The sequence below is a fragment of the Vigna unguiculata genome, chromosome 2, assembly GCF_037176805.1.
Source record: "Vigna unguiculata cultivar grain cowpea cultivar isolate G323 ecotype 2 chromosome 2, ASM3717680v1, whole genome shotgun sequence".
NCBI classification, from domain to species: Eukaryota; Viridiplantae; Streptophyta; class Magnoliopsida; order Fabales; family Fabaceae; genus Vigna; species Vigna unguiculata.
Window position 1 is genome coordinate 4,906,070 of NC_140793.1, and position 11,280 is coordinate 4,917,349.

General features: G+C 37.7%; 1 protein-coding gene across 2 annotated transcripts; it reads right to left on the bottom strand.

The window, feature by feature from the left end:
- Positions 1 to 255: 255 nt before the first annotated feature.
- On the bottom strand, positions 256 to 10,847 carry LOC114173709 (uncharacterized). 2 transcript variants are annotated; one of them, XM_028058262.2, is made up of 7 exons: positions 10,517 to 10,847; positions 8,261 to 8,716; positions 8,044 to 8,121; positions 7,562 to 7,660; positions 6,843 to 7,035; positions 6,242 to 6,660; positions 256 to 601 (listed from the first exon to the last, which is right to left on the bottom strand). In XM_028058262.2, the coding sequence occupies exons 2-7, from the start codon at positions 8,555 to 8,557 to the stop codon at positions 386 to 388; spliced, it is 1,302 nt and encodes a 433-aa protein (XP_027914063.1). In that variant the 5' UTR covers positions 8,558 to 8,716; positions 10,517 to 10,847; the 3' UTR covers positions 256 to 385. The 2 variants fall into 2 exon arrangements, with proteins under 2 accessions (XP_027914063.1, XP_027914067.1); XM_028058266.2 differs by having other exon boundaries at positions 8,079 to 8,121; positions 8,232 to 8,716.
- Positions 10,848 to 11,280: the final 433 nt, after the last annotated feature.

The window sequence follows — 11,280 nt, forward strand, 5'->3', positions numbered from 1 at the left end:
TAGAATCAATATTATTGATCTAGATTGATTTTATGCTCTGATTTGCTTTGATTTGATCCTCATAATGTACTGCTATCATGACCAATTCCTTCCTATATTGTTCATTACAATTAAGGCTGAGACTGCATTGATATTGCAAAGCGTGAATATAAATACTAAGGCAATTTGGACACACAAATTTGACAGAGTTCATAATAGAATTAGAGCAACACTGAGTTGTGCAGGTGCACCAAATATATTTTGTGAAGACTTCGGTTGCTTAAAACCTCTTTATAGAGTAATAGACGCCTTACTCTTGTTTCTCTCAACTGTTATATATATAAAAAAAGGTTGTAATGATACTTTGATTTAGAATACATGAAGTCACAAACTATATGCATCAATGTCAAACCCCCTTTGTCCAAACTGGGACACAATATACCAAAATTCCAATAACAAATGAGATACATATTGTAATAATGGCATATGCATAAGCTCTCCAAGGATAGTTACTTTCTCTCATTGCATTAAACTCAACAGCAAAAGTAGAGACAGTACTCAAACACCCTAACAAACCAAATTGAGTTCCTGATACAATAGTATCATAGTCTCTAGTGTGTACCTGCATAGGAGAAATAAATATCGCTTTTGACAAACAAAATCATAATGCATATCCTCTCGGTTTTGATAGATATTAGCATATAACGCCAGATTATAAAAAATGAAAAAGAAAAAAAAAACATTTAAACCAAAGGAGTAGTAATCCAACATAATTTTGTTAAAAGTTAAAGACAACTACAACAACTTAGTCACACTATCTCATTAATTTAATGGTATGTTGAATCCAACTTGGAGCTTATGAGTAGTTTTTGAGATTAAAATGAAAGCTATGCAAACATCCTTTGTTGACAAACAAGTCTTTCTCTGAATAAATACTCTCTATATTCAAATTTGTTGTATTTTGCAATGAAGCACTACATGGTCCTTTTATAGGCCATTGGACATGACCCTTCAACTACATTCATTAATCAATACTAGACTCACTCTCAACCTTTTGCAATATCCTAGACAATTAAATTAACAACTTCCAACTACCCACATTTAAGTTTACCCAACAAAATCCCCCCGTAAACTTAAATGATCTTCTTGTCCTTCATTCCGAGTATCATCTTGTTGTTCTCGAACAGAGAGGATGACAGCAGCTGTGTAAGCATATTTGCAGCTTGTGCTCGGCTTTCGACGTGCTCCAACTCTACATTTCCTTCTTTCACTTGTTCTCAGATGAAGTGAAAACGAACATCAATGTGCTTGCTTCTCTCATGATTGATCGGGTTCTTTGCCAATTCAATGGCTGACTTGTTATCAAATTGGATCACAATCCCCTTTTCATGCTTCAATTCCAGTTTGCTTAGAAGGTTTCTAAGCCAAACTGCATGGCAGACACTCCAGGATGCTGCAACATACTCGGCTTCACATGTTGACAGTGTTACAATGGGTTATTTCTTTGAAAGCCAGGTGAACGCCATGCTCCCCATGAAGAATACATATCCAGACGTGCTTTTTCGGTCATCGACATTTGTGCACCAATCACTGTCCGAGTAGTCGACTAGTCAATAGTCATTCGTCCTAGTATACATCAGGCCAAGTGACATTGTTCCTCTCATGTACCTTAGAATTCTCTTTAAGGCCTTCCAATGAGTATACCTCGGTTCCTCCATATATCGACTTGCTATTCCAACACTCAGCATTAAATCTGGTCTGGTATTTGTAAGATACTTGAGACTTCCAATCAAACTTCGGTATTTGCTCGCATCAACTCGATCTCCATCTACATATTTAGAAAGTTTTGTGCCCGGTTCCATAGGGGTGGAAACTGGGTTACAACTCGTCATCTTAAACTTCTTCAAGACCTCCTCAGCATACCTATCTTGCGACACAAAGATGTCGTCCTTCCCTTGAACGACTTCCAAACCAAGGAAATACTTCATAAGACCTAAGTCAGTCATCTTGAACTCCTTTTCTATCACTTCTTTAAATGCTTCAATCAGCTCGACATTATTCCCCGTGAAGATAGGGTCATCAACATAGAGGGCAATGAACATCACATATTCTCCTTTCTTCTTTATGTAAAGAGCATGTTCATAAGGGCACTGCTCATACCCATTCTTCTTGAAGTAAGTGTCGATTCTTTCATTCCATGCTCGTGGAGCTTGCTTCAAGCCATAAAGTGCCTTCTTCTATCTTAACACTTTCTTCTCTTCGCCTCTTCGCCTCTTCGCATGTATGGCTATTCAACATATACTTCCTCCTCCAAGACTCCATTTAGAAATGATGACTTCACATCCATCTGCAAGATTGTCCATCTATGTTGAGCTGCTAAGGAAATCAACAGCCTAATTGTTTCCATTCTTGTCACTGGGGCGAATACTTCGTCATAGCCTATTCCTTCCTTATGCTTATACCCCTTCACTACGAGCCGAGCTTTATATCGCTCAACTTCACCTTCAACATTTTTTTCTTCTTGTACATCCACTTTACGCCAATAGGTCGAGCTCCTTTAGGCATATTGGTTAGCTCCCACTTGTTTTTGCATTCGATTGCTCTGATCTCTTCATTTATCACCCTTTACCACTTCTCCTCCTACACAACCTCTTCAAAGCTTAAGTCTTCTGAATTTGCCAAGAAACATACAACATGTACTTCGTCAATGGAGTTGTATATGTCTTGCAAGCTTCGTGCTCTAGGGTGTAGAGGTTCATCTTCTTCTAGACTCCTTTTTCTGAGTTGTTCCCCTTCCACTCGCTCTCTTCATCAATTCGAACATCTCGGCTCTAATCACCTTCTTTTTCAACCATTGCTTTGAACCTTTTAAACACTTGGAACATCTCAGATTTCTCCTTAAAAAAATACACCCATGTTTTTCTTGAAAAAACATCTATGAAAGAAATGAAATACATTTTCCCACTGAAAGATTCAGGGGTAATTTGTCCACAAATGTCTGTGAGAATTAATCTGAGTTGTTCTATGCCTGGTACTCGGTAGTCCTCAGAAATGAGGTCCTCGGATGCTTCTCGAGCATTCACTCTTCACAAAATTTCTTTTCAAACTCCACAGTTGGGAGTCCTCACACCATCTCCTTTTTCACCAACTCGGCCATCCCACCAAAATGCAAGTGGTCAAACTAGAAGTGTTACATCATAGCTTCATCCTTTACATCAAGTTTCAAGCACCTCTCTTGGATTATTTTCAAGTCCAGCTTGTACATCCTATTCTTCATCATCTCTACTCGGGCAATCAATCGATCTGACTTGTCTTTCAAGTATAGTACTCGATCTTTCATCAGAATCGAGTAGCCTTTCTCCATCACCTGGCCCATGCTCAATATGTTGCTCTTGAGATTGGGTACATAGTACACGTCTCTGATTTCTCCAACTCAATTGTTCTTCTGTAGGTACCAGATGGTACCGTGGCCTTTTACTGGCACCTTTGATGCATCTCTAAATGATACGTGTCAAGCCTAAACTTTGTTGAGCTCCTTAAGAAGATTCTCGTCCCCGCACATGTGGTTGCTTGCTCCTGTATCAAGGTACCAAAATGAGTTGTTAGAACAACTCGGACTTAGCTCGACACTTGATCTCCCGGACATCATTAATACTCCTTCTTCCTCAGCATCCTTAGAAAGGAAGTTTATTTCCTTCTTGCTTTCAGATTGGCAGTCCTTCGCGAAATGTCAAACCTTCCCACAATTGTAACATTTAACTCTTGAGTAGCAGTCTTTGGCAAAATGACCGTACTTACAACATTTGAACCATTAAACTCCTAAGTTGTTCGACTGACCTCCTCAGCCTCTACCACTATGACCTCCACCTTGTCCTCGGCCACACCAATTTCGTTGGCCGACCTGTTCTTGACCTCTTTCATATCCTCCTCTGCCTCTACCACCTTGACCTCGAGTGTTCTGAGTATAAGGAACCTTCTTCTCCCTAATGGTTGCCTTTGCTGGGAGTGCTTGATTAAGCGACTCCTTCTTCGTTCTTCGCTACTCATGCGCTTCAAGCGACCTAGCAAGCTCTTCCACTGAGAGCGCTATCAAGTCCTAGGATTCTTCTGTTGCGCAAACTATATTCTCAAAGTCGTCGGTTAACAACCTCAAGATTTTCTCCACCACTTAGCAAGCGGGCAGCGCCTCTCCATTTCTACCGAGCTGATTCACTACGGTCTCAACTCGGGAGACGTACTCGGCAACCCCTTCAGCTTCCTTCATCCTCATCCTTTCAAGCTCGCCTTTGAGAGTTTGAAGTCGAACTTGCTTCACATGGTTATCCCTTTTATATGCCTTCTCCAGAATATCCCACGCTTCTTTTGAAGACATCACATTTGTTTTCTTCTCAAAGTCGGACTCATCAATAGCTCAATATAGCACGTACATAGTTGTTTTGTCCTTTGCCCATGTTGCTTTTAACGTAACAAGCTGGGGTATCGTCATTTCTCCAATGTCTTATGGTTCCTGGTGCCCATTTTCGACCACCTCCCATACTTCTTGGGAACCAAGGAGAGCCTACATCTGCAGGCTCCAGTTATCATAGCTGACACCTTTTGATAACTTCGACAGAGACATGCTGTTAGCTAAGCTGGCCATCTCGATCAAACTCTCTAACTCACTCAAACACTCAGGCTCTCAAGCTCTGATGCCAATTTGTTGAGAAACAAGTCTTTCTATGGATAAATATTCTCTATATTCAGATTTGTTGTATTTTGCAATGAAGCACTACATGGTCCTTTTATAGGCCTTTGGACATGACCCTTCAACTACATTCATTAAATATAATCACTACCTAAACCACAATTAATGAACTCTATTGCATGCTTAATCAATGCTAGACCCATTCTCAACCTTTTACAATCTTCTAGACAATTAAATTAACAACTTCCAACTACCCACATTTAAGTTTACCCAACATCCTTATATAAATATTTAGCAAAAGAAATGTAAAAGGAACATCATACTCCAACCTTAACACTATGTCACAGTAGTGTCCAAGCAAACAAATCGCTTGAGCAATCAACTAACATTCAAGTTTCATTGAGAAACAAACACGCTACTCAAGTGCCCAAATGGAAGCTCACATGAGGAATGACTACTACAACATTATAAATAGGACTTGTTTTTGTGATAGCTCATATGATTAAGAGTTAGGAGTTTAGAATTTCTCTCTTCTCTTATAGTTTAGTATTAGAGAGTGCATGTGGTAGAAAGAGAAGTTGGAAAATGAAACTTTTACTTACTTTAACGATGTGTATTTGCATACAAGTAATCATATATCACTATTTTAGATTTGAATGTATTCGTCTTTCCTAATTAACTATGAATTATAATTTAGCGTTATCTTTGATTTGATTTTGATGATTTAATTATTTTTAACGCTTAACTCTGTGATAAATTCATAATTTTTAATATAAAATTCTAAAGAAATATATGGGATATGATCTTTAAAATTGGATTTGATTAAAATCATTTCAATATATTAGCTTCGTAGGAATAAGTTTTAATATATTGCTTTGTTTTGTTTTTAATGTTTTAATGATGTAAATTCACTCAATATGTTAAGACACTAGAATAAATTTTAATATCTTGATTGATTATAATGATTGTTTACTATGGAGATATTTGTGAAATTTGCAATGAACAGGGGTGGTAATGAGATGGGTACGAGTTTGACTATCACGTTTCCATCGTCAAAATAAAAGTTCATCTCAATTATCGTCCCAAGGGTATGGGAGTTTTGTCCCATTTCACCTCATTTTACCTGCGCTAATATCCTATCAATGAGTTACTTAAGAAGTAAGACACAAAATCAGTATGTCATTGTCCATGTAAAATTGTAGGAGTCCAATCTCAAACCTAATAAGACATTTACTACTTTTTATACTAAAACGTGTTGAAAGAAATGTAGAATTATAGAAACAAAACCAATTTACCAGTAGAGGTATGTCTAGCTCTCAAATCTAATAAGAAACACATTATGATTGATTAAAATTAATTGAAAACTATAAAATTAAGAAGTTTTATCAAATTAGACATAAAAGCCACAAAATTTTGGAACTTCAAATAAATTTCAATCAATGACAGAGATTGTGTTGAAAAGAGTGTATTAAATAGTGTTTCCAACATTTCTCAACTAATTAATTAGCTTAGAAATTAGGTAATGCAGTAAAATATGAGTGGTGGCATTGGAAGAAGAATAATGAGAAAGAAACTTACCGCTTTCTTCAATGTAGCAAGTGCAGCCATAACAAAAGCAGCAGATACATTGGCAATTAGAGTCCCATATGGAATCCATTTGAGCAACCCTGCTTTTCCTAAGCCACGACCATTGAGCCGTGCTAAGAACCATCTAATCCACACACCTATTGGTCCAACCATGCAAGCAAACCACAACTCAGCAGCACTGCCACCATACCTGAACTCAGCCTTTACTAATACACCACAGACACCCCATAACATTATTAAGATCACCAAAAACATCATCAAAATTGTCAGCTGACGGCTATTGCTGTCTACTCTGGTGCTGATAATAGAGCCATCACTTCCAGCTCCACAACTCAGCTTGCTAAGAAGCCACCTGAAACCCTTAGCAGTTTCAATCCCAAATATGATGGAGAAGGCAACAAGAAATAAACCTGAAAATTTCCAGTAGTAAGACCAATTCAATTTTTCAATGACCCAAGTTGATGGATGAAATAGAAACCTACCTACTTTAGATGGTCATGAATGTATGTTCCAACCAATGTTAATAATTTGCCTATGTAAGTCTTACAATAATTTCTCTTGTAAAGCACTCTTGCTCATCACACTTATTTACCTACTACAAATCCAAGCGAAGCGAAAAGCCAGTGACCAGAAACACTGAGTTCAAGCATTTTTTGATTCCAACCACTGAAGGTTGTAAGGCTCCCTAAGTAGCCAGTTGTTATTGCTATGGCTAGATGCTCCGACACATTAGATATGTCTCCTTTGAATACAACACCAAACCATCCCATAAGAAATGAACCTATCTGGAATAAAACGAAAAGAAAATTGCATTACCAAGTTATCTGAATCAATTTCCTTTTTAATGAACTTCAAAATGGACTCAAGTTTCAGGTACACCTAAATAACAATTTCAATTTTTATTTCATTGATTATATTAAAGGAATACCAAAACGAATTTGCAACTCCATTCCATAAATAAAGGACTTAAGCAAATTTAAAATATCTGAAATTAACTGTATTATAGGAAGATTTATCAAAAAAAATTTGTTGCATATTCTGCAGATCAAAGATTTATAAGTGGGAAATGGTAAATCAGCTTCTGCCATGAGAAAAGGAACAACTACTTGGTGTTCAGAGCATATATTAAAGATGGCCCGAAGTCAGATAATTCTTTTTGGTTAAACATAGAGGATTCTTTTAAACCTGTTATTTTAATGCCTGAATTCATGTTCTTGCACAAATAATTATTCACTGTTGGTATTTGTGAATATGACTTAATCTGTATGTAACTGATACAAAAAAGTTATGAATCTGGAAAAGAGGACGCACCATATTAGAAGGAAGGTCAAGGTAAAGCAGAGTTTGGTTGCTTGTCACATTGCCAACCCCAGGGCCAAACAATTTTTGCAGTAAATATCTTGTCAAGACCTGCATAGTATCATGACAACTTGTGCGTTACAAAATTCTTGAGGATAACTACTGCACGAGTCCTAACATGAAATTTGACGATAAAAAGGTTATAGCAGTGCTAATTCAGACTGAAAACATTCCATACCCTCCAACTTACAAGCAAAATAAGTATGAATTAAGAAAGCAGCACATATAAGTTACACACTCTGCATGGACAGTACTGAAGAAAAACATTACACACCAAATACTTTTCAGCAGCTTCCTCGTGAAAAGCAGATGGTAGACCAAAGTATTTTACATCAACTGAAAAAATATTAACACCATAGCAATTCTAATGCAGCAATGATTTTATCATCAGTATATGTGAAATTTCAAGGAAAAATGTTAACCATATATATTACCCCAAGAATTCCAAAAACAGCTAAATGAACCATACATGAAGCATAGTCCAGCAATTTCGGCAAACCTCCACGAGTTTCCTGAGAGCAAATAACAACGTTAAAACACTAAAGCAGCATGAAATGGCATTCAATAACAGATACGGTAAATTACATTAAAAAAGAAAACTAAGAAACCAACAACCTCCTACCCGATATGAAAGTGTTGAATAGAACTCACATGATTTATGGCTTCAGAGTCCACTATTGCACCTGTTGAAAGAGTGGAGTTTGGGTGCAATATTTCCTCCTCTTCAGTTGAAACAACAACTTCATTTTCTTCTGGCCTGATGTCAAAAGAGAAGTGGGTGCTACCACTCTCACTGTGTCTGGTGCTTGGAAGAGCTCTATCCCCAATATCTCCAGCCTCTGAAACCCTCTCACATTCGTCATCATTATCTGTATGGTGGCTTATATGACTTGATATGCTCGTTGAACGCCTTCTGATCGAAGAACCTGTGCAACTTAGTCTCTCCATGTGTAACAAAAACAAGGTCCTTCTCACAAACACATGGTCCTCTTCTACTCGACTACCACCATAAACTGCATTAGTGCATCCAAACCTTGTTTGTTTTGCTCCCTGTTTCACGGAATCTAATTGGATAAATAGGTACTTGATGACCAACTGAACAACAATCTGGTACACATTGAGATATGTAACAAAAATTACTCTCTGTTTCAAAACAGAAATACAATACAACCAATCAGATAACACCATTTTCTTGTTTTAATAGTTAAAAATGAACAATTTCCACACTAACATAAAGAAAACGAAACAAACACGTTGTAGTCAATTTAATTCAGGATGATGCAAACATGCTATCTACCCACATGATGGTTTATGATTACAAGGATGTAAACATATTAAAGATATCAAGGCTTTAAAAATCGCTTCATGGTTGCAATTTAACCGCAACATTAAGGTTTTAAGAACTTTGCAGACAAAATCGGATTGCGTTGCAACTTTAATACTAAAGATTTACAAAAAAGTTGTGACTAGAATTGAAATGTAATTAGGGAAACTTCAAAAGTCAGGATATTGGAAGTGTCACTGGAATTATGCATGGACCAGGGCTACATTTGAAGTTATCGTTGAGCATACGCAATCCGCAAACTAAATTCAAAAGGGATAACGAATTACTGACCTAGACCAAACGAATTAAAACCCACGTAAATGTTAACCAAACCAAAATGACGTAACGTAGGAAATTAAGGAGATTCTTACCTACAAATGTGAATCAAGAGCTTGCTTTGGATCACTTGGATGTGAGTGACGTGTAGGGATGTCAAAACGGGCCAGCCCGGCCCGTTTTGACCCGGCCCGATTTTTACGGGCCGGGCCGGGCTGGCCCGCAAGGGTGAAACGGGTTACACTTTTGAACCCGGCCCGCAAGCTGGCGGGCTGGCCCGCGGGCTTTTTTCCATATGTTACATTTTCAGTCCAAAATCAGATTTCAACAAAATTATTGCAACAAAAACAACCCTGCAGTATATAATATAACTGATCACAAAACAAACAACCCTACAATATATATAAATGACATTTTGCTCTCTGCAAGTCATCAAGACACTGTTGCAACATCAATAACAAGTCTGAATTAGAGTACTTTAGGCATGGAGCATTACCAAAGTGCAAACAGTTACATTAAAAAAAAACAGAAGCATTAATTATGGATGAGAGGTTGTATAATTTGTTTGGCAACATGTGCTGCAGAAGCATCTAAACCCTCCAAATCAATAGGAGCATCTTCTAAAATCTCCCCATCATCAAACCCCGGTAGAGATGCCTCAAACAAATTAGAGTTCAGAACAGTTAAAAAGGAGGTGGCATTATAGTTCTACATCAAATATACTGCAGTGTATAAGCAAATTTCAGTTTAAGTTAATGCCAAACAACTCAATCCCAGCTTTGCAAACACGGCACATACAACTTTGCAACTTGGTACTTTCTATCATATAATTCAATCATTAATGAAGAACATATTTTTGTCTCAAGGATGATAGAACAATATGAAACAGTGGCAGTATTTATTTGATCACAGTGCAACGATGAAATACATGTTCTCCACATATCTCCAACATGATTACAGATAAACAGACAAACAAAGAAAACAACCACAACTATCAGCCTATCACACAGTCAGATAAAAAATAGTAACACTAGAAAAACAAGAAAAAAAGAAATGAACATCACCACCACACCAAAACGGCAGCAACTACTACGAAATTGAAATTGGGGGAAAATTTAACCAACAACAGCACAACAATTATGATTCACAGAATGGGTCCAATCCAAACAAGGACAAATCGCAGCAACAACAACCACACATACACCATAACTTCCAATTACAGGAAACCAATTTTAGGGTTACGAAAATCATAAATTTAGGTTACAAATTGAAAGAAAAGGGAACCAGAACGCAAATTACAAACAAACCTGTGTTCGTGGTGGTCGTGGCGGTCGAAATCGTTTGTCAATCACAGTCCGATGGTGGCGCTGCTGCCCCTGCCAGCGACGTGGTGGATGTCACGGTGGAGGAGAAAGGAGACGCCGTGAATGGCCTGCACTCTGCCTTCGTGTTTCTTGGCCAGCGACGTGGGTGGAGGAGAAACGAGGGTGCTCTCTTCTGGTTTCCCAAAACGCGGGTGGTGGAGGAGGAGGAGAAGAGAGTGTGAGAGGAATGAAGGAATAAGTCTGGCAGTGGCAGAGTAGAGAAGAGACTTCAAGAAAATTAAACACTCCACCCATCTCTGCTGTTACACTGCACGTGTTTTTTTTTATTCATTAACTTATACGGCCCGCGGGCTGATCCGTTTTGGCTCGTGGGCTGATCCGACAGGCCAGCAGACTTGACGGATTGGGCTGTTATGAGTTGACGGGTTGAAATTTTTAGTCCGGTCCATGTTTTTTCAGTCGAGCTGGCAGACCGGTCCGTCGGGCCTGACCCATTTTGCCATCTCACTTACGTGACGTGATTAATAATAAATAATAGAATGTGCCTGCTCTGCAAATAAATTACACTTTCCTAAAGATATAACATTACATCGTTTTTCTCTGCAATGTTAAATATTAATATTAATAATTATTAATTACTAACATAAATATTATAAGAATTAGAGGTATACATTATATTTATATTTTATTTAATATGAATTTTATTGTAAGAAAGAAGATAAAAATGTGAAATGAGACTCGATTAT

What these genes read in the sequence shown, in the direction of transcription:
- LOC114173709 (XM_028058262.2), bottom strand. Translation starts at nt 8,557, where the DNA reads ATGGAGAGACTAAGTTGCACAGGTTCTTCGATCAGAAGGCGTTCAACG. An exon ending in CTGTTTTTGGAATTCTTGGG is followed by an intron (nt 7,661 to 8,043) that starts GTAATATATATG and finishes GATACTATGCAG; the next exon opens with GTCTTGACAAGATATTTACT. An exon ending in TTCGCTTGGATTTGTAGTAG is followed by an intron (nt 6,661 to 6,842) that starts GTAAATAAGTGT and finishes GGAAATTTTCAG; the next exon opens with GTTTATTTCTTGTTGCCTTC.